Source organism: Drosophila melanogaster, chromosome 3R (assembly GCF_000001215.4).
Source record: "Drosophila melanogaster chromosome 3R".
Taxonomy (NCBI): domain Eukaryota; kingdom Metazoa; phylum Arthropoda; class Insecta; order Diptera; family Drosophilidae; genus Drosophila; species Drosophila melanogaster.
In genome coordinates this window covers 20,309,342-20,331,147 of record NT_033777.3, presented here as the reverse complement: position 1 = coordinate 20,331,147, position 21,806 = coordinate 20,309,342, and the positions used below count along the sequence as shown (strand labels likewise).

General features: G+C 44.2%; 3 protein-coding genes and 1 non-coding gene across 14 annotated transcripts, besides 1 other annotated feature; 1 reads left to right on the top strand and 3 right to left on the bottom strand.

The window, feature by feature from the left end:
• Window positions 1-94: part of a mobile genetic element that runs on past the window's edge.
• A 138-nt stretch (window positions 95-232) lies between these two features.
• On the bottom strand, window positions 233-2,683 carry Sirt2 (Sirtuin 2). Of its 2 annotated transcripts, none has more exons than NM_001300493.1 (4): window positions 2,475-2,683; window positions 2,328-2,419; window positions 2,175-2,271; window positions 233-2,119 (listed from the first exon to the last, which is right to left on the bottom strand). In NM_001300493.1, exons 1-4 carry the CDS (start codon window positions 2,557-2,559, stop codon window positions 1,233-1,235), a joined length of 1,161 nt encoding a protein of 386 aa, NP_001287422.2. In that variant the 5' UTR covers window positions 2,560-2,683; the 3' UTR covers window positions 233-1,232. The 2 variants fall into 2 exon arrangements, with proteins under 2 accessions (NP_001287422.2, NP_650880.3); NM_142623.4 differs by having other exon boundaries at window positions 1,119-2,119.
• Window positions 2,684-3,144: 461 nt separating this feature from the next.
• On the top strand, window positions 3,145-6,874 carry CG4360 (uncharacterized protein). 2 transcript variants are annotated; one of them, NM_142622.3, is made up of 3 exons: window positions 3,145-4,275; window positions 4,350-4,832; window positions 4,996-6,874. In NM_142622.3, the coding sequence occupies exons 1-3, from the start codon at window positions 3,612-3,614 to the stop codon at window positions 5,517-5,519; spliced, it is 1,671 nt and encodes a 556-aa protein (NP_650879.1). In that variant the 5' UTR covers window positions 3,145-3,611; the 3' UTR covers window positions 5,520-6,874. The 2 variants fall into 2 exon arrangements, with proteins under 2 accessions (NP_650879.1, NP_001097844.1); NM_001104374.3 differs by having other exon boundaries at window positions 4,920-6,874.
• On the bottom strand, window positions 4,888-5,619 carry asRNA:CR45800 (antisense RNA:CR45800). The gene has a single exon (NR_133424.1).
• Window positions 6,875-6,951: 77 nt separating the features above from the next.
• On the bottom strand, window positions 6,952-21,804 carry Orp8 (Oxysterol-binding protein-related protein 8). Of its 9 annotated transcripts, NM_001202321.3 has the most exons (11): window positions 21,482-21,804; window positions 20,510-21,244; window positions 15,208-15,309; window positions 12,122-12,171; window positions 11,438-11,584; window positions 11,148-11,379; window positions 10,697-10,933; window positions 9,512-9,672; window positions 9,268-9,446; window positions 8,006-9,199; window positions 6,952-7,933 (listed from the first exon to the last, which is right to left on the bottom strand). In NM_001202321.3, the coding sequence occupies exons 2-11, from the start codon at window positions 20,943-20,945 to the stop codon at window positions 7,699-7,701; spliced, it is 2,973 nt and encodes a 990-aa protein (NP_001189250.2). In that variant the 5' UTR covers window positions 20,946-21,244; window positions 21,482-21,804; the 3' UTR covers window positions 6,952-7,698. The 9 variants fall into 9 exon arrangements, with proteins under 9 accessions (NP_001189250.2, NP_001189252.1, NP_732499.4 ...); NM_001202323.2 differs by lacking the exon at window positions 15,208-15,309 and having other exon boundaries at window positions 21,518-21,804; NM_169892.5 differs by lacking the exons at window positions 15,208-15,309; window positions 20,510-21,244; window positions 21,482-21,804 and adding an exon at window positions 12,863-13,144 and having other exon boundaries at window positions 9,268-9,380; window positions 9,435-9,446.
• Window positions 21,805-21,806: the final 2 nt, after the last annotated feature.

The window sequence follows — 21,806 nt, the reverse complement described above, 5'->3', positions numbered from 1 at the left end:
AAATATAATTTATCGCTCTCGATTCATTTACATAAGATATGAACGGAGCCCAAAATTGTAAGTCTTTAAATATATTCGTGTTCATGTGTGAACAGTTAGTCTGAATATTTCTTTTTCGTATTTATTTTTATGTTTCAAACTAATCTTTGTATTGAATAACGTAACGTGATGAGCTAATCGATATTTATTTAACTTTTTCATGCGAACACAAATAATTTTTATTTGTGCAGCAAAACATTCGCTGAGAAGGCAAGACTCGGGAAAATTGCACATAGACAAGATCTTAGGCCATTAGCTTTAATTGCAAAAGTTTTGGGCCAAAAGCAAGTGCAATTCCAATGGCAACAGCAGTGGCAGCTGAAACTGCAACAAATTGCGTGGCTATCAATATTTCCGTGGCTGCATTTGATTTCCTAATGCATCTGCAGCCATTCATGTCCCGAAGTTGACAGGCTGGGATGCCTCCCATCATACCATGCATCCACCTCCGAACCGTCGCCCCTGTCAACGATTAACAATATCCGGTTGTGTACCCCGGCAGTAGCTATCCGCTGGCCCGATTGCGAGCTTGGTTTTAATTAGTCCTGCCCGTACGTATTTTCTATTGGCCAATTCACCGCAGAAGCTTCATTACCGGTCTACCGTGTGTGTCTCTTTCGCTTTGTGCGTGTGTGCTTCTGCAGGACAGATTGCGAGTCATTAAGTTGATGCAGCAGTAGCAGCAGCAGCAGGAGGAGGAGCAGGAGCAGGAGCAGCATCCGTGTAAGCCACACAAACAGGCAGTTAGAATGCCACATGCCACGCCCACAGCAGCGGTCGAGCCATGTCGAGGGGCTGGGCAGCTGTAACTGAATCGAAATCAGCATCAGCACCAACACCAACACCAGCATCGAAATCCATAGCCAAGCCCGGATCAGAGCAGAAAACGAAACAGAAACATGTCGAGAGTTAACCTTTGTTGGCGGTTTGCTGCTTTTTGTGCGCCGGAAACGGCAGAGCAACTCAATCAGTTTTTGCGGTTTATGGTGGCCCGGCCAAAAGGGACACGCTAATGGCTCACAAATGGCACTTGAATAATTGAATGCCGGAAACGGAGGAGAAAGAAAGCTCGCGGTATTAGCCAGCAATGCCTGCGCTTGGCATTGTCCGCTTTATACACGTAATCCACATGTAAACAAATTGCACAATTCAACTACAAATTAACTACGGATGTTACTAACTAATCTTAGGGTCTAAAGCGAAGCATCCTTCTTGTCCCTATCGCCCGAAGTCATCTTATCCGGGTCCGATTGCGGTTTCTCTTTGCCTTGTTGCAGCTCCTCACTATTCTGGCTGCCGCTCAGTTTCTTCCTTTCACTTGTAATTAGCTGCTGCAGCTCTTGGTCCCAGCCCAAGGCTTTGGCCAGAGCCATTACGCCAGCATCACAGTCGCCCAGAAAGGCCACATCCCTAGTGTTATTGGGCTTATCGAAGAGTAGCGATCGCGTGTTGGGATCCATAAAGAGCACACAGCTGGCCTGACCCACTGCATCGCGATTGATCAAGAGGCGAATGCAACGTGGTCCTGGTCTCCACACCAGTGAAGCAAACGGTTGCACTTCCAACGATGTGCCCATGATGATCAGCAGATCGCAATCCTGGAAATCCTCTTCAGGACTGGAGTAAAATCTCTTTGGCAAGTTTTCGCCAAAGAAAACAATGTCTGGTTTAACAACGCCTTGGCACTTTTGGCATTTGGGCAGACGATCGGCGAAGATCTCCGCCTTCATCCAGTCCATGTCGTACTCCTTGCGGCACTTAATGCAGTGGTTGGTGTGGAAGCTGCCATGGGCCTCAATGATCTTGTCCTCGGGCAGGCCAGTAAGCCGGTCTAGCGTGTCTATGTTCTGGGTGTAGTGGCGCTGCAGTAGTCCCTTGTCGTTAAGCAAACGGATAAAGTAGTGGGCCGGCGTGGGAATGAAGGATCCAGGGTAAAGTTCCTTGGCCAGTGCAAAAAACGGCGCTGGATTCTTTTCGAAGTAGTCCAGATCGAATATGGCCGTAGGATGTGGCAGCTCGTACTTCTTCAGATTGCTGTATAACCCGGAACCTGGGGATCTGAAATCCGGAATGCCAGCAGCTAGGAATGGCGATAACTTAGTAAGTTTTTACAATGGTATATAGAATGTACCAACATGTAGATATGCCGGCTCCCACCATGGTCACAATCTTGCGGAAACCATGCACACGCCAATGTTCGGCAAAGCCGTCAAAACTCAAATCTGGAATAACCTGCAAATTTGCGATTTAATCAATATGATAATCAAATTATCGGGTGCTCCGCTCACCTTCTCTACTTTAACTTCCTCCTTTGCGTCCGAGGAGCCGCCGAGATGTAGAGTGTTTGCAAAGAAGCGTCGAACCTTATCCATTGTGTCGTCTAGAATTCAATTCAATTAATGAGTGACAGTAAAGACCTAACTATTTAGACTAGCCTGGGGCCTCCTCGTCGTCGTCACTGGACGAGGAATTGGAGGGCGTCGTCGGTTGTTCCTCCTTCTTTACTTCGATGTCGCCCATGGTAAACAGATTCACCTTCCGGTGAAAGTATGTAAATCTGAGGATAGTGTGATGAATTCTCCCAATTGTTTATGTTGCGTTTTGTTTTAACGTAAAAAGCAAAACAAGTTCTGACAACTATCGATAGGTTTAGGCTAACGAATAAGTTATCTCTAACAGCTATTAAAAAGCTAGAATTTTAATTTCATTGCTTATTGATTTAGATTTTAAAATCAAATTTGTGCGAGCAAACCAAAATATTATAATTACTTTAAGTAGCCTATCAATGAAAGATTTTTATTTAACAGCGATTTATTAAGGGTCGCAAATAAATATGTGTTTGTAACGGTTAGAACATATTATGACTCATTAAACAAAAAGGAACCGAATAATAGAATAACTAAAGCTAAGAAGGGCGCAAAGTTACAAAATCGAGTATAGATAAAATAACAATTACACTTTGTTGATATCTGAATATAAACTAATTGAAAGGTTAAAATCAGCTGAATTGTCAGCACGGAGTGTCCAAATAATCGATAGCTGTTATCGACCCACCCAGTGTTAGGCTCTCTAGCGCCACCAGCCCTGGCCGGCCGATAGTCGATTACTCGATGTTCGGCGGGGGTGCAGCTCTGCCCGTTCGCTCAGCCCTGGAAAACCACGCCAGTCATTTTTGTTTTGATAAGGATACGGATACAAAAAGAGCGTGGCCTGGAAAAACTGCAGAAACGGCGGAGAAAGCGCCCCAAAAGCGAGCGAAAACGGTGGAAACTGATCGTGGGGAAGTGCGCGACAAAGTGGCCGCGGATTCAGGCCCTCCCAATCGCTACGTGGAAGCGTAAGCAGCGTGTTGAAGAAGAGAAGAAGAAGAAGCAGCAGCAGCGCAGCAAAAGTACACAGAAGTGCAAACCAGACGACTGAAATAACAAATCAAAAAAGGCCCCAAAAGGAGCGGCGCAGTGGAAGCAACTGCGGGGGCGGGGAATGGCCGAGGGTCGTCGGTGGCCGCCATTGTGTAACGCCGCCGATGGGCAGACTGTAGATCCACGCTAGGATCATATCTCTCGAATATCATGCATCTGAACCATGCGACAGCCGCCACGGCAGCCATGGCCAACTATCAGCACTACCAACTGCCAGCCTCCCATGGCGGTGGCGGCGGAGGAGGAGGTGGCGGTGGCGGTGGAGGAGGGAGTAATGGTGGATCTGGACCGGGTCCCAACTCGGGACAGCAGCAGCCCACCACACTGGCCAGCCTGCAACAGAGTCCCTTTGCGCTGCATCAACTCACCGCCGTGCAGGCCATCCAGCACCCTACCCACCAAGCCATGCTCCATCCACAGCACCCGCTGGTCCATTTGCTGGACATATCCACTACAACAGCGAACAGTGGCGGAGGAGGCGGGGGCAGCCACACGCCCATTTCTCCTATGAAACAGGAGGTGCAGAGCGTGATTAGCGAGGAGGAGGTGGTGGTGGACGATCCGCGCAAGAAGAAACAGTGCCACGTGTGCAAGAACAAGTTCCGGCAGCTGACCACGTTACGCAACCACATGAAGATCCACACGGACGAGCGGCCCTACAAGTGCAAACACTGCGACAAGGCCTTCCGCCAGATCTCGACGCTAACCAACCACGTGAAAATCCACACCGGAGAAAAGCCGTTCACCTGCAACATCTGCGCCAAGGACTTTCGCCAGCAGAGCACCTTGATCAATCACATCAAGACGCACAAGGGTGAGTGTGTGGTCGCATCGTCCCAATAGACCTTATGACCTAACTCTATTTCTCGCTTCGCTTACGGGCAACAGCGGCGGAGTCCAGCACGCCAACTTCCCTGTTGAACTATCAGCCGCAGACGGGCAGTGGCAAACACCGAAAGTCCCAGATGCACCAGGCCTACCAGCAGCAGCATCAGCGCGTCCAAATCTCAAAGACCTTGTATTCCGGCAGCTACAGCTCGCCGGCGGCCGAGGAGCTGGTGAAGCCGTTCCAGTGTAGCGTTTGCAAGCGCCGCTTCCCGCAGCTGAGCACGCTGCACAACCACGAGCGGACCCACATCGATCCTAAGCCGTACAAGTGCGAAACGTGTGACAAGTCCTTTAGCCAGCTGGCGACGCTGGCCAACCACAAGAAGATCCACACGGGCGACAAGCCGTACACGTGTTCCTACTGCCACATGCAGTTCCGCCAGCAGAGCACCCTTACCAACCACCTCAAGACGCACACGCATCAGATAGCGCCTGGAGGCGTCGGTGGAGCAGGAGGCGGCGGAGGCGCCGTCACAGCCACAGGTGAGCCGCTTGTGTGTTCGCCCTACCAATGAGCCGCTTTCTGTTATCCATGTGTGCATTGATTATTAACGCTCTTCCCTAACGAAGCTTTTATTTAAATCTTGTACGCATGCTAACTTCAACAAATCATCCAACAATCCAACTCCGTACCGTCAATCTGCAGTGGATCACTCAATGCCCGCTCCTCTGGCGCCCGGGACGCAGCAGCTGACCAGTGGCCTGTTGCCGAACAACCTGCACGGTAGCACGGCGAACATCATCCAGCTGGACCACCATCCGCTACTGCATTTCCTCGACGGCAGCACCACGGTCAGCTCGGTAGTGGCCACGGCGGCGGCCAACACCAAGGTGGAGCATTTCCAGGCGGGCGGCTCGCCGTCGGGCCGGATGACCGTAGTGGGCACCATCAACATGCTGAAGGGCGACAATCCGGACCGGCCGTTTGGCTGCAGCGTCTGCCAGCGGTTCTTCTCACAGCAGAGCACCTTGGTAAATCACATCAAGACGCACACCGGAGAGAAGCCCTACAAGTGCAAGATCTGTGAGGTCAACTTCCGGCAGGTGGCCACGCTGAACAACCACATGAAGATCCACACCGGTGAAAAGCCCTACAACTGTTCCTTTTGTCCTAAACAGTTCCGGCAAAAAAGCACACTGCAAAACCACCTGCGGGTGCACACCTGCTAGACCCACTTCAGATCCAGATCGCAACGCGATCCAGGTCCGCAGCCAGCCAGCCAGCCAGTCAAGCAGCCATTGAGGAATAGTGCAATATGCATGCCACATAGCACATACACTTATAGATCGCATATACGGCATACGAATACGATTACATGAATACTATATTTGAATATATACTCGAAAGTGTTATTTACCTGCTGTGCAGAGCGCAATTGTATGTAACTATATCGTAGAGAGCTGATCCACATGCGTGTCCAATTGTAAATTAAGGCTAGCCGTGTTGGCATAAGCCACAGATGATATGATACAGGGTGTTTAGGCCTAAACTCTATACTATCCCATGATGGTTCGATTTGAGTCGGTGTGTTAAAGGTATCTTAAGGCACTTTAAAGCCATTTAGTCTAAAACGTTTTATTATCTTTTAATACCCATCAATTTCTCGCTTTTCAAAGCTTTGTAAATGAATCATCGGCGTCTTTTTAAGTTTGGTTGCTGTTTTCGAATGGCAAGGAAAATGACTACAATAAATTTAGATGTGACCTACTTTGCACAATAACCTTTTATGCCTGTATATGCATAATTGTTGTCTTTTATATTTCCTTTACAAGGAACATCTTACTAAAAAAAAAAATATTGATATTGTTTAAAACTGATACAATTCAAGTTATATTATTTGTTTTAAGGTAAAATGGTCAAAGAGTTATTAGGATTTCTTTAGCACCGAAGCTTCTTGAGGAATCAAATCGATCCATACTACAGCTATCCTCCTATGCAACTGTTGTCACCCATGCCCCTAGATCCCTCGATCCCTAACAATTAGTTCCGAGCATCGGCTTCATTCAGCTTTTCTCGTCGTGTTAAATGTTAAGCCCGCCAGCAAAGTAAAGTAAATTAATTAAAAGTAAAACTAGTTATTGCTATACTATGTGTAATCCCGCCCGCTCTGAACCGACATAAAGCGTCATCGCAACCGAACCGAACGGAAATCGAAAACAGCAACTATTTATATAAGTGTACTCTTAGCGCATACTTAGCAGCATCTTCTACTCAAATGACTACGCGCGGAGCAATGGCGATCGCATAAATAATCAATAATACATTTAATGAGCGAAAGAATGAAAACCGGGTTGCTTATAGAACAAAAACTTAGAAAACAGAGAGACACAAGAGTCCCTAAATTAAGTGAATCGATAAGGAGAACGAAGTAAAACGAGTAAAACCAGCTATAATTGAATTGATACAGATCGATCGTAAATGTTGTAGAGAATATATAGTATATATATAAATATATATAAACTACTTGTAAATGTAAGCGAAGCGAAGAGCAAAAACAACAATAAAACATGCAAACAGAAACTTTAACTATACTTTTTATTATATTGTTAACGATAGCAGCTATTAATTACCACTTTGCCCAGATGAAAACACGTCTGTTTTGATTTGAAATGGGGAGAGTTTATTAAATTCTAAGTATGCAGGTATTGGGAAGAGGAAAAACAATTCGTGTATAAGAGACACTAAAAGTAATTACTATAAGCACTTCTCGCATTAAATCTCTAAGGTATGTTGCACTGTGTATAAGTGGTGCTTTATGGGGCAGAGCCTCTCGAGCATTGTTCGTTCGTCGTTCATCCTAAATCGTGTCATTTAATATTAACTGTCTATCGAAGGAAAGGAAAAGCGAACTAGCTTTGTAGTAGCATCGTTTAAATTGGAATTTTTACGAAATCTGGTGCATCTACTCGTACGTATGTGTATATTTTGATATAAATGTATATCTCCGACAAACTAACCTACCCAGACGTTTTATCTTGAGAAAGGAATGCCCAAGGCTAAAAGGGAAGAGATTTGCATATGGACTTTGTCTGCGGGAGAGACTTGGATTGCTGGGACTTACATAAGACAAACACTTAATCCTAGACATAGTTCGTGATTAGACTTTCTCACAACGGATGTTCTGGCCACGCGCCTCGGTCGGGCTTATATATCTGGCAGCGTGCGAAGGCATTTGAGTAGGACCAAATGTACAATTCAGTAAAGTATATATACGTTGTCTGTACTCTAGGGTATGTATGTATATATAGATATATATTTATATATATATATATATGCATATCGATCTATAGGTTGACCAAAACTTTTCATAATCCTAAACGAAATGACACCAACAACGACTTCGCCAATCTACTTGAACAGCCAGCGCAGGATCAGGCTGAAAGCCAGCCCGATCAGAGCGTAGATTAGCGACTTGATCACCGTCGACTGCGATACGCCGCCGCCCAACATATGAAGCGAATGCGCACTCATGCTACTAGGCGGGGGCGAGTACTGCATGCGCTCCAGGCGCTGGCTGATCTCATTCAGCTGTCGGGTATGCTGCTCCAACACCCGGTTCACCTGGTCCACGGCCAAAGCAAGTCTACAAGGGGAAAACCATAACCATTAGATATGAAATTATTCTCAAAGGTTTGCGCGCAAACAAACTACTTACTGCTTAATGGCGCTGGAGGAGCTGCGCTTGACCGCTCCCTGCGGCGACTGACTGGAGTCCGAGTTAGTGTCGCGCGGCGCCAGCACCAAGCTCTTATTCTTGGCCTTGGGCACAGCGGAGCCGCCCGGCGGTAAGGGCTGTCCGGCTGGCGATTGTCTTTGGGTGCGGGATAATGTCTCGATGGAGCTGCGCAGGGGGTGGATCATCTCGGCCCCATGGACAATGGGCACGGACTTGTGACGCGTCTGGGTCAGGACCTTGAACTGACACTCGTACTGGCGGACATCGTTGCGCGAGTCCCAGGGCCGCAGATCGGCGTACTTGTACAGCCATTGACCGTAGCTGTCCAGCTCGAAGAGATCGGGCATATGGACAGAGTCGGAGCTGAGTCGCTCCTTGGCATCAGCTCGCTGGCGCTCCTCGAGCACGGTCTTCTCCTCTGTGGCCGCAACCTGATCCTCATTGGCAATCGCTTCGGATACTCGCTGCCACAGGCGCTGGGATTCGTTGGCCTCTTGTAGGTCCAGCGGCACCATGTACCGGGTAAGACGCTTGGAACGTGTCTCAGCATCCACCTTGAACAATACCGTTTCCTCTCCCGTCTTGGAGTCCTTTACGCGACACTCCTTGTCCCAGTGACCGTTGATAGTGGCCAGCGTCTCCTTGCCCAGCTTGATCTTGCCGACTACCACATTGGTGGCGTCCGCTCCTCCGAGGAACGGCTTCAGCTTGAATTCCAGCTCCGTCCTGTAACCGGTGTTCTCACACTCGATGTTGATCTTGCCACCCAGCTCCATGGAGAGCGTGCCCATCAGGATGCCCTTGCAGTGGGCGTACGGCGTTGTGGCCGTGTAACACTCACCGCGCGGCAGCAACGTCATTGTGGCAGCGCCCTCAAGCACCGCAGAAGTGCTGTTGCCGTAGAACTTCGATTTCGCCAGGATGGAGCAGGTGATGCTGAAGCCGTCCTCGCGGTTCGTCACGTAGAATGCCGATACGGGCGGATGGTGCGACACCTGCTCTGCAATATAAAAGGTTCGGCTGCCACTGGGATGCTGCCAATAGCAACGGAACCTCTCGCCCAGAATCGGATTGTAGGGCTTCTTTAGGCCCTTGGGTTTTTTGTAAAAGCTGGACAGGTACCATTGCACTACAAGCTTCATGCGTGTGAACGCGTCATCTTCCTGAACGGCCCTGCGATCGAAAAAAAAGTTTACTAGTTGCTATATCGTTGATGTTAGGTTTAAACTAGGAATACACACTTAGAGAGCAAGTCCGCATGGTAATACGAGTCGGATAACTTGTCCAGGAATGAGCGGGGCTCCAGGATAAATGTGGGTAGTACTACCTTGCTCAAATCCATTCCCGGTCGCACCTGCTTGACAATGCACCAAATTAGGCTCTTGTTCTCCTCTGCCAACTCCTCTACCTGCTCCCCTTGCTGGAAGTAAAGATTAGATATGTTGGTTAGGTCAAAAATTCGCTTTAAAGAACTTGCTAGCCCACCTCGCCAAACTCCTCCTCAGTGAAGGGCACATACGAGGTCTCCACACACTGCTGATCAACGACATCATCCTGCGCCGGCTCTGCCGGATCCGATTCGGATTCCGACTCCAGACCAGACATGACGGCATTGGGTGCTTCATTCTGGCTGTCAGCGTCCAAATCTGAAAAGTCATTCGAGCAAGTTAGTTGGGATTGTAAGAGCAGATCAAAATAAATCACAGACATTTCTTTAGCAGTCTGAATCTGGCGAAAATCAGGGTATAATTTCCCGCCTGTCGCACGGGCACAAAAGCAGAATACTGTAAAGGGTATTTAGCGCTAGGATAAACCATATGTGTTGATCAAATCGAAGAAAAATCTTGGGATATTGGGTCCCAATGCCAAGCGGTGAATATACAAAATAATTTTGAATCATCAATTCCACTGCTACTATGTGTGTATAATCTCTGATGATGACTAGCTAACTTGGGGGGAGAACAAATTGGAAGTCTTGAAAATAAACATTTTTTTTTTTCGTTATAACAAATGCAAACTATTCAAAGGGTTTGAATATCATATTGAAATTCAAGATTTATATTAACTGCTTCTTGTTCATGACTCACTAGATTTACACTTTACAAAGTAATGTCAATAAACAATATACAAGTCTATATGTAAATTCGTCATGAACTATTTAACAATCAAAATACAAAGTCTTCTAATATGCTTCCCCCAAATGATGAACATCTAAGTAAAACAACAGCAAAGAGGGGGCGTTTTCACCCTTCACGTTCAGACGAAAGCGCGGCATCATTAGACAATCGGGCGGAGCGCTCACAGGACGAAGGCCCGTCTGGCTGTGGTTATAGCCCTCGTCCTCATCCTCGCTGGAGCTGCTGTTGCACAGAGTAGCTCCCAGGGACATGGACTTGCTCATGGGGCTCAAGTGGCGCCGCTTGCGCTGAAGCAGGCTCAATCCGACGCCCACGCCCTGCTCTGCACTGGAGGCATCGCTGTACGAGGTCTTTCGCTGCTCCGATTGATGACCGAAGCGGGGCAGTCGCTTGGTGCGCTCCCAGTTGCTAACAGCACTGGTGTAGAGCTGCTGCAGCAGTGGAGTGGGTGTCCGCGGGGCGGACAGGCTGGTGTCGGAGCGCGAGGTGTCCACCTCGGCCGATGGCAGTGCCAGGAACTGCGCCCACTTACCGTGATCGTTGAAGTGCTTCTCGTAGTCCGCCTCCGACCACTGCGTCTCATGGGAGACGGGCAGCGGTTCGCCGATATAGCTGGACGTTGGAGCAGTGCCCGTACTGCTATTCGAACGCAACAGGAGGGCCGAACATCTCAGGGACAGCTCCAGGGCATCCATCCAGCACTTGCCGGCCGCCTGACTGGGAGCTCGAAAGATCAGGTAAGCGGTTGGCAACGGCTGGACCACGGCACCTTAACGAAATAAATATAATTAGTAATTGCCTCCTAAAGAGTTTATAAACATATTGTATTCTAAGTAAATTGATACTTCCATAATATTACAATACAGAATGATAGTTACTTTAATAAATTAAATCTCATATAGTTTTAATTGTAAATTAAATTCATTTATCGTGAAACTAGTAAGCCTAACGAAGTATAAACGAATCTTGAAACATATGTTTACCAATGGTTTCCTTGTCAGGACCGCGCGGCGCCCAAATGGACTGTTCCAGGGGATGGAAGAGCTTGAAACAGAAGCCATCCTTTTTGCTCGGGCGCTCGATCACCTGGCATGAGGTGAGCATCACCGTGCCCACCCAGTGGCTGCTCTTCGTCTTTTGGCTCTTGTAAATCAGCAGTAGGCCAGGCTTCAGAACGCACCACAGTTTCGTCCAGGACTTTAGTGTGCCACGAACCTAAATTGGATTATTGACATTACTAAAATGCTAATGGGGCAATATTATTTAGACTCACCTTTAGCCAATCTGCCAGCACTATAACTGCAGGATCCTGCAGGGAGTTCATCAGCTCACTGGCCACTCGTTTCTTCTCCCGCCTGTAGTTCTTCCTCTGCGCCTTGTACGATTCCTTCCTGTTGAGTTTAGCGGCATCAGCAGCTGACTGTGGATGGTAAATTGTATTAGATTAATCCCTAATATTAATAATACTAACTAGAAACCTTTGTCGACCTGCAGCAGTGAAATATATTAATACACTTCAAATGCATTGCCCTATTTCGTAATAATATTGCTCGCTTTTCGATCAAATTTTGCATGCGCTTGCGTCAAAAGTTGGGCCACAATTGCCCATTAAGCTTTAAATGTTCTAAGGTGAAATCCGAAACGCATTGTTAATCTAATTAGCATTTATAATTTGCTTAGCTACCGGATAAAAGTAAAAAATGTGTCACCTTTATGCCAGAATGTGACACGTGGCATGTTCGGGAACCCATGCATACGAGTATTTCTTACTATTTATCACACCGCCAGCCAATCGATTATAACTAAATTAGACAACAACGAAGCGTAGCAACTCTTATCTCAGTGCCCTCCCCATAAATAACCCAGATTTCATACACATACGACTCGATTTAACGGCTCAAAATTAATGTTATATATGTATGTACATAGTTCGGTGTGGATATTACATATTACTTGCCTTATCTGCCACATTGCCATCCCGATTGTCTGAGGCCCAATTTGCGATTCCTGTAATACGAAAGATCATAGTTGTGTTCTCTAGTTAGGATCCAAGTATCATGGGAGTTGTGTATGTACGATGTTTGTAGCAAACATGATGATTTCAAATCTGAATTCCGAGAAGTATCTAAACGATCTAGCAATGAAGTAGTAAGTAGACTTATATTTTTTATTTTGTTTGGGAACTTTTCCATCGCCTATTTACGAATTCGAAAAAAAATCAGAGACCAAACAAAAGGCACAACAATGGGGAAAAGCGCTAAAAGTGCGAAGCATAATGAACTGAAACCAGAGAAGAAAAACGCGCACAATGTCTCAAGGTGCGCTGCTCAAGGGGCAGCGGTTTATTTATTTTACAAATATGTTTTATTTTATTTAGCAAGATACACATCTACACTCGGCACAACCTCATCGGGGAAAAGATGTTCTCTGTGTCTCTGAGGTCTTGGGGTCTTGGGGTCTCGAGAAGTCTGTGGCATTGTCAAGTATCTGGCACTTGCACTTTAATCATCGCCAAGCGACCGCTGCCCTCGCGTCTTTCGAATTCTTATTAATTATTTTTATTGCTCGGCTATAAATAAAGGCCTCCGAAAAGAGCCAGTCTCTTAGTATGCAAAACCAAACACACATATGCGCGAGAAAAACTCAAAGAATTAATTATAATTCCCTTCGAACTGTTGGCTTAAATATTGTCACTTGCTTTGTAGGAGATTCATGACCAGGCGACGCCGCTCCAAACTGTATTTCCAAAGTGTGTGTTTCTATTTATTTTTGCATATTTTGTTTTGTTTCGCTCATTCACGTTCACGTTTCACAGGTCGGCACTACATGGCGTATGCGTGATGCGAGAACCGATCCGAGAGACGCCGTCCACTGCCTCTGCTTTGCTTTATTTTATTTTTTATTTATATTTTGTCTATTTCCTTCTTTTTTTTTGTTCAATTTTTTGCCTGCCGCTCGTCCGCTGGCCGCTCGCCGACTGATTGAGATATATTGAGTCTGCCGCTCGCAACGCGCGCACACAAAGCACCAACACAACAAAAGCCCCAGCGGCAAATGACAAAAGTACCAGGGCAGCGCAGCGGCAGAGGCCCACCAGCCCACCGCGACCCCACCACTACGGCAATTATCTGGCTTTCGTCATATATTTTTGACAAAACACCGAAAAATATAGTCAATGTTTGCCAAGCAAAAATATCTCAAATGAGAGGATCATCGCCGTCGCCGCTTCTGCTGTTTTGCCAGCGTAGATATATAGATACTTTGTGTGCTTTTGCTGCCCAGATAACGATATCAACGCCGACTGCGCTCTCTTTCAAAATTAAAATATAAGTATGTATATCCCACACGAGAGAGCGGCGATATATACTGGGATATTAGCAAGTCTAACTACTATATGATCTCACCATCAAGATGTTTGGAGAGTGCTAGACCCCCTAAAAGGCGGATTATTTGTGCTTCCTCGCGATAAGATCATCTTAACCTATCCCAATGCGGAGCTTCCACAATTGAATGGAAAGGAGGATAGCTTCCAATATTATCGCATTTAATTTAGTAATAGTAGAGTGACTAAAGAAATAATGTATGTTGCTTGTGTTTCCTTTAAATCAAGATATATGTATGTATATATACAAAAATATAGCGCACAAAAAATTCCAGAAAGTTATAAAACATTTACGGGACCAGTAAAGATAATAATTCCGGAGACTTACTATTTATTTTCGGGCCTTACTGTTTGACAACGTTCTATTGACATTGAATAAATGTGGCAAGGCCCAAAGAAACACCTGCAAAATATATCATAGTTATGCTTTTTCTGGCCAACCATAAGTAGCAATTCCTTGACACCTGTTGAAAATTTTGGGGGCCTTAAAGAGAAAAGGATCCTCAAAAAAAAGGCCAGGTGTGCAGAGTTGATATCTAAATACTGACTATTACTCATCACTGAAATCAGAACATGTCTATGGATCTTATCAGCCATAAGGAGCACTATAGATAAGGTGAAAACGTTGCCGGTAGTGAAATGACTTGTCGTATCCCGAGTCCAATAGATCAGGAACCGCGTGGATGAGTCAATCGATCTTTCTAAAAACACCTTGACTTTTAATCTTTGACCAATTTTTGTTCTGATTAAAACCGGTTACGGTTTTTCCATGTACACGGCCCATTTCGTTCTTATCACAGAGCAAAACTTTCGGGTTGTAAAGCTGTTATGAATGTTATAACATTGGGTTGATAAGATATGATTGCAATGAAAGCATTTATCCATCTACATGGGGCAAAAGTTGAGTGGCGGGGCACTTTAAGCACTATTAATCATACTCTTGCACCGAACAATCGCAAAATTGTTTGATAATAATGTGCCAAAAACAATGGCACAAAAAGCGCAACAAAAGCTCTAAACAAAAATAAAAGCCAAAATGCGTCACACCAAAATGGGAACGCATGGCTGGGTTGGCAAAAGGGACTTTCTTGGGTGGGGAACTCGTGGCGAATCTGCCATATGGAAATGCATAGAAGTTCGCCTTTGGCCAGGTTCTATTTACTTGGTATGCGGGATCAGGTGATAACCATGAGCATTACGAACGTGCTGGTTGTGGAACTAAAACATGGAAGGAACTTAAATTTCAAATCAATCGATCGATAAATGGGTCTTGGGATCGTGCCGATCGAATAGGTTAATATACTTTTTATTTCCGATTATGGATGCTTAAATGCGGCGGATGTTGTATAACCCAATAATTGATCAGATGTGATGATTAATAATTTAAATTTTGTGTGCAAACCAGTTGGTGAATATAATTACTTACATGCGAATAGAATTTTAAATAGGCAAAGCTAAATACGAAACGAAAACTCAGATGATTTCAGTCTTGATGGAAAAGATCAAAACATAACGATAAGTTTGGCGATAATCAGTTGATGCATGATAATTGAAAAGATAATTAAATTAAAAAATTTAATGAATGACGAATTAAAATGATATTGGTCTACTTTTTGAAATGCAGTGCTGGAAATTTAATTTTTTTTTGTTTGGAACTTCACCTGGCGATGATGGCGCCGGACTGTTGCTCAAACTGTCCGTGGACGGAAGTTTGGTCATGAGCACTTTTAGCGAAGGTCGCCGTTTGAATTTGAAATCGAATACTGAGGAGCAGTTAGCAGCACACACATACATACGGGGAGAAAGAGAAAGCGAGCAATATGTATATTGATATATAGATATATATTATAGATTAGGGGCTTATAGATCTTAGGTCACTGAAACAGACAGCTTTTCGTTTACGCACGACACATAGACAACGACAAATTGTACAACTTAAGACGGAAAACTTTGGGACACGAAACACACAGAACAACAAGCTTAAACACACAAATCCATTGAACAGTCATCAGAGTGTGATGTAAATATACATATCTATGCAGTATCTAAACGAAAAGTAAATATTATAATACTTAAAGTATATGGTTATTTTTGAATAAATTCTGGCTTATATAAGTGGACAGTACAAGTTATTTAGGAGATCAATACGCCAGATATGTGTGTTGGCTTAAATCAATGATATCAAAACACTTAATAGACCTTTTATACTGACTCTAGTTCAGTTTAACACAGTTTAGAGTGCTCAATCCTTGACAGGACTAAGCCTAAGCCCCCTTGATCCAATCGGGGGCGTGAGGGAGACTCAAGACAACGCCATCGAGCCCATCCATTACCATTACGGCCTTAATTATGGCCCCTCATCAATTGTCTGCTATCGGACATGGGAGCTCGGCACGCAGCTGGAGCTGAAGCGCCAAGGAGGCGCCAGCCCGGCTGGCGGTAATTAAGATTGCGATGGCGTTGCAGATCCGGATGGGATAGGATGGCCGAGACAATACAGTGCCCTGATTGATTTAAAATAAAGCGCCAACGCCTTGCCAGCAATCAATTTACGCAATTAGAACACGCCTTCGTTGTTGCCAATAGTTCAGGGTTCAACGCCAAAGTCGTTTTGCACATATTAACCCTGCACGCTGAGAAATAAGGTGAATAACAATTTCTATGTATAATTAGGAAATAAAGTAACCCACATCGATAATTACACATAGTTTATGAAGCCATTTACATAATAAATAAATAAAAATGAATGCACACTATATTAAACCATATCTATAATCATTCATTTAAATAGATTTTTTTTGCATTTTTTTGCAGTGTGACTGTTCTGCAAGTTCTCGTCCCAAGGATTTCAGCTGATGCAAGACATTGCAACGCACAGAAAGTGCAATTTTGAGTTGGCCGCTGGGCTTGGCCCGAAATGACGTCATTTTTGGCCGCTGAAATGGCGCCGCTCTAAATGACCCCCAACCTCGTTGACCCCGCCACAAAATATATTTCGTTGCTTCTTTTTTACGTAATCCACTTACAATTTAGTTGGCTTTAAGTGTGAGCGTGTGTGTTCGGTCACTATTTTTTATGGTCAAAATACATGTATAGGGACTTCAACTTCAACTAGAAACTTCACTTAAGAAGTGCTTAAGTTCAATAGGGGTTTTGCAAAAGGGAAACACACAACCCTCTATCCATTGCGTCCATCTAATGTTTTATTTATCGGACGGTAATTTGCCCAAAAGCATGCTATAAAATATTCATTGCAACGCAGACACACCTTTACACTTACAGGACGGAACGCACACAATCACGTGACTCGTTCAATATGCAAATGCAGATGTAAATAGCATTATCCGACTTAATCCCTACGTACACGGCAAAAAAATATTATTACAAATTTATACTTTACATTGTTATGCAATTTTATACAACATTGAAAAGCAAAGATACAATATGCACTGAGAAAAATATGCTTTCTATTTGTTTTTTTTTCTAATAAAACATGTATATATTTAAGTGTTTCAATTTCGATAGTTATTATTTTCTGTGGAAGCTGCATCTCTGTTCTGCGTTTCGTATCTCACTTTTGACCTTTTGGAGAGGGTCGCAATTTTCAGCGAAAACAAAAATAGAACGCTGATGAAAAAGGGGTGGTGCAATCCCCCCACTGACCCTGCATTCTTCATTTTCGTCCTTCATGAAGGCCCACTTTTTAAGCTACGAAAATGTAGCCGAAAACAATGGGTTCTCTTTAAAAGAATTTCATCCTCGTTCAAAAGCTTTCAGCACCTACAAACCTTAAAAGTTAACTAGGTATCCCATACAATATATTAATCAGTATCTGCAATTAAAACTATTCTACTTTCTTAGAAAGATAGTTGCATAGTTTTGGGCTTATATTGTATTTAAACCATTAATTTTTTGACTTATTGACTTCACTGAAATTTGATTAATAAAGAAATATGAAGTCTATGCAAGCTTGGCAACTGGCATGTGTACCAATTGCTTGTTCCACAATTTACAATGTATTCAATTTGCTTAAGCCTCGACTGGCCCATAAACAAAGACATCCCACAAAATGCAGTCATGCATCGATTTTTTCTCTATTTATTTTGTACGCAATTTCCCATTTTTGCACCTCTGGGGCACAGATACCAAAAGCGAGACAGTGGAAAGGGGTTGTGGTTGTTGGGTGGCGCGTATGTTTACTCGTTTGACAGGTGTATGCTATTCCGAACATTTATGACATGCAGTTTTCCGCATAGATTTCCATGCGGGTACTGTTTGCTAGCACCGACTGTTCTAATCGCCCGGGGTCGCAAAAATAAACACCAAAAGACGAGGCGACTACAATGGTAATTATAAAGCCGCAATCGGATGAAAAGTGAATAGGAGTGTGAGTGCTTGTGTCCGCTAATTGCGAATATTCACGGTATGCGGTGCATTAGAGTGGACCTTGGAGAACTCTTAATCTTTGGTGCTCAATAAAAAATTTTTTTTTTACTACGAAGTTTTCTTATCGTTAACTTTGTACAAGAACAATTTTGCAAGTCACAAACTTCAAAATCCTGCACCTAGGCATGCTTTGAACCACAGGTCCTCCCTAATTTTATATGCGAGAAGATAGTAATTAATTACGGAAATATTTTTTCAATAATAATACATAATAGTTTCGCAAATAATAAACCTCAAAACATTAATGTTAAACTTGCACAGCTCTAACCTAGGTCCACCTTAATTAAGAGCTCGTCATATTTGTACGGAGATAGTGTTTAGTTATGGATATACATATATCTGGGCAATAAAGAAATACAGCATGCGTATAAAAAATTAATGACAGTTGCACGCCATAAAGCAAACGATATAAAACAGCAACAAACAACAATGACATTCAAGCAAATGGTGCGTGTGCAAAATCCCGTAGACCGACATTGGTTACCAGGTAACCCCCATTGACCATACTAAGCCCCAACTATTTGTTTTCTCTCCACCAGTTCGATGGAAAGCAAAATGCAAATGCTAATCAATAAAGCACATAAAATATGAAATCAAAAACTAGTGCAAATGCTAGCCAGTTTCAAACTTTTAATGATAATAGGTGAGCTAATAAAAGTTGTTATGATTAAACTCTTCTTTTATTGGACAGCTGAATGACTGATATTCTTGAATCATTTATATCAATTAAAAGTTGCCTATAGAATGAATATAATATATTACAATCCTTGTAACTAATAATAGTCTTGATTCTAACAGCTGGAAAATGACCTCATCTCAATCATTTGAAAAAATATAAAAAACTGTATATAGACTGCCAGTTGAACGTCACATATGGTCTTGTTTTTTGTTTATATATACATATATACAAACAAGAGAAACGACGATGAAAAATGTTTTAATTAGATCCTAATATTGCGATAAATATAAAAACGTCAACAGAAATTGATGCCATCTGTATGGGAAGATAATAAAATTACTCGGAAAGCAAGCGAAAGAATCTCGACCTATTAAGACTTTAAAAAGCTAATGTAATTTGCACTTGACACATTTAAGAAGGAAGATAATAATATTAGTTTGAAAAACGACTGAGCCATGTGGCTAAAGAAATGCTTTCTTATCCGATTATTGCGCTTTAGGGGAATGACTGTTACTTTCCCTTTCAATCCAAGAGAAGTGCCTATTAACTCAATTACTCGTATAATCCGCACAAAGAACTTAATTACCCTGTCAATTAAGACCCACTGCCGCCAGATGAGCACAGTTCGAGCGGATATATATGCATTAAAAAATCAGCTGTAAGCATACGAAGTAACACGGCAATCCGTGGCCTTTGCACAGGTGCAAATGGCTAGCGCCAGTTAACCAAACTGACTGTCACCGCAATAACCGCCCCGAAATATCCGGGGAAACCAGTAGCCTAGCAACCCAACGAGTTTAGACAGAAGAGCCACTCAGACAACTGGTATGCAAGTCAATTAACACCAAACAGCGACCGAATCTCACATGGATGACTGAATGGGCCCGCAGAGCGGAAGCGCGCTAAATGACGAACAAAAGCCGAGTGTTAAGCGATAACGTGGCCCCCGGGATGGATGGCTTGGAGCTACGAATGGATGAGGGATTCGGGTGCGGGGTACGGGTAGGGGTACGGGTAGGGGTACGGATTACGGATTAGCCGGCAATCGGCTGATGAATGAGCTGGAATTTTGAAATGTGAGCAGCAGCGAAATCAAAACAAGCAAAACACACAGCATACGGAAACAAAATTCTAAGCTACAATCGGAATCCATGGCTTGTACAAGTGCGGTCAAAACAATAGCTCATAGTTATGTGACATTTTCCTTTTTGATTATTAAGTTTCATTTTATGGGGTTATCTATTTGTACTTGGGTTAATGACTTTATGGATGGTTTGTATCATAACTGATTGATGATTGAGTTGATAAAAGTTTAGATAAGATAAGAAGGTCCTAAAGTCTGAACTCGACTGTATTAACTCGCCGCGGCTACAATTTTAACATATATTTTTCACTTTTCAAATATCTTGTGATCCAGGGAAACTTTAAAAATAAAAGATTGTAAGATTCTGGAAGAAATTCATATATTTTTTTTCTGCTTCAAAAATAAGAGCAATGTGTATTGTAGCTCACTATCTCAATTGCAAATCGAATAATTTTGCAAAGAATTGAGCACTTCAGATTAAGATTATCAAGAACTAGGTCTGAAATTTTCTTGGGGAAATTACGTTTGATTAGTCAGCGAAATAAACTTCTTTTGTGCTATTTTTTTGACCGCAATTGTGTGAGTGTGTGTTTTCATGTGCGAATCGTTTCGTTTGCATTAGCTTCGATTGCGATTGATCAATTCGAAAAGTGTGTATGAGTGACATTGAAAGAGAGTAATAGAGAGGAGAAGAAGCGGGGGGAAAAGAACACGACAACAGAGAGTGGGGCGGGTAAAAGGGGGTTCCACTCACCTGTCGACTGACGCAGTCCGGCGCTATTCGGCGGCGTGATGCTGATTCCGCTGACGCTGCTGGCGGCGCCCACACTCACGCCCAGCGATTGGTTGGATGCGCCCATGGACAGACCAGAGGGGGTCACAGCACCGGCTCCCGTTCCGCCACCCGCCGAAGGCAGGGGCGCCTGCAACTGCAGCAGGTGACCGCCGGTGGGCACGCTGCTTGACTGCGGTTGTTGATGCGGCGTTCCGGGCATCGAATGCGAGTGCGGTGTGGCGGGATGTGCCAGAGTATCCCCTCCCCCCGCCGCACCTTGCTGCTTGGCACTGTTTATGCGTATGGGGGTGCTGCTGGCCACCGCGGGCGCAGAGGCAGCAGGCCCGCTGGCGGCAGAGGGGGTGGCCGAAGGTGCATTATTGACAGGCGTGCTGGGCGTTGCGGGCTGCTGCATGATCACTCAGTTATTGCACTTAATTAGGTTTGGTTATTCTTCGCTTAATTGATTCCTTTATATGTTTTTTTTTTTGGTTTGCTATCAATCAGCAGGCATTGCTCCAATTGTCGTTCTCACAAACACGCAAGAACACGCTTACCCACACTCACACTGGCGCACAAAAGCACACACACGCACACAGGGCCGGACGCAGGGCCAATTATTGATTTTGTTTTAGCCGCTCCACCGTTTTAACCCACTCGTAGGTTCTTAATTTGTTTCGCACTAGAATTTTGGTTTCTTACAGTTGATTTTGCCTGGAATTATTAAATTATGATTGTATTTTAATGTTTCAATAGTCAAGTCTCCGATTAGAACTGTTTTCAGCAGCTCAGCTGGTCAGTTGTCCAATTGGAAAGACGGCCACGTAACACGCTCTTGGAATCTGCTCGTTTTTTCGATATTCTTGGTTCCAATTAGTGACAAAAAAAGCGCGATTCTGCTTAGAATTGTACTTATACTGATACCAACTCTAATATAATTCTAACACGCACACACACACACACTCGCACACTTGTTTTGTCACACACTTTTTCGATTTTCGTTTTTCTTTTCGCGGCTCTATCGCTCTCTCTATCGCTCCCAGGCGGTCCGCTGTCGCTGGCGATTCGCGTTCAACTGAAACTGAAGCTGCAGTCGTAGTCGCCCGTATTCCAAAAAGCTAAACTTGTTTCTTTTCGCTTTCGTATGAGCTCATCCAGCACTGCCGACGTCACCACCCCCCGCGTTCCATTTATTATTTTCATGACGCGGCCAAGAAAGACGCTGGAAGAGCGAAACAAGCTTTTCGTGTTTTTTCTATTCCTTTTGTTCCGTTTG

Excerpts from the sequence above, each read along its gene's own strand:
- Sirt2 (NM_001300493.1), bottom strand. The coding sequence starts at position 2,559 with ATGGGCGACATCGAAGTAAAGAAGGAGGAACAACCGACGACGCCCTCC. Across the intron at positions 2,420-2,474 it reads CGACGACGAGGAGGCCCCAG|ACGACACAATGGATAAGGTT; the intron begins GCTAGTCTAAAT and ends ATTGAATTCTAG. Across the intron at positions 2,120-2,174 it reads GGGAGCCGGCATATCTACAT|CTGCTGGCATTCCGGATTTC; the intron begins GTTGGTACATTC and ends CGCCATTCCTAG.
- Orp8 (NM_001202321.3), bottom strand. The coding sequence starts at position 20,945 with ATGCAGCAGCCCGCAACGCCCAGCACGCCTGTCAATAATGCACCTTCG. Across the intron at positions 11,380-11,437 it reads TGCTGGCAGATTGGCTAAAG|GTTCGTGGCACACTAAAGTC; the intron begins GTGAGTCTAAAT and ends AATCCAATTTAG. Across the intron at positions 9,447-9,511 it reads CTGAGGAGGAGTTTGGCGAG|CAAGGGGAGCAGGTAGAGGA; the intron begins GTGGGCTAGCAA and ends CTTTACTTCCAG.
- CG4360 (NM_142622.3), top strand. The coding sequence starts at position 3,612 with ATGCATCTGAACCATGCGACAGCCGCCACGGCAGCCATGGCCAACTAT. Across the intron at positions 4,276-4,349 it reads TCACATCAAGACGCACAAGG|CGGCGGAGTCCAGCACGCCA; the intron begins GTGAGTGTGTGG and ends TACGGGCAACAG. Across the intron at positions 4,833-4,995 it reads AGGCGCCGTCACAGCCACAG|TGGATCACTCAATGCCCGCT; the intron begins GTGAGCCGCTTG and ends GTCAATCTGCAG.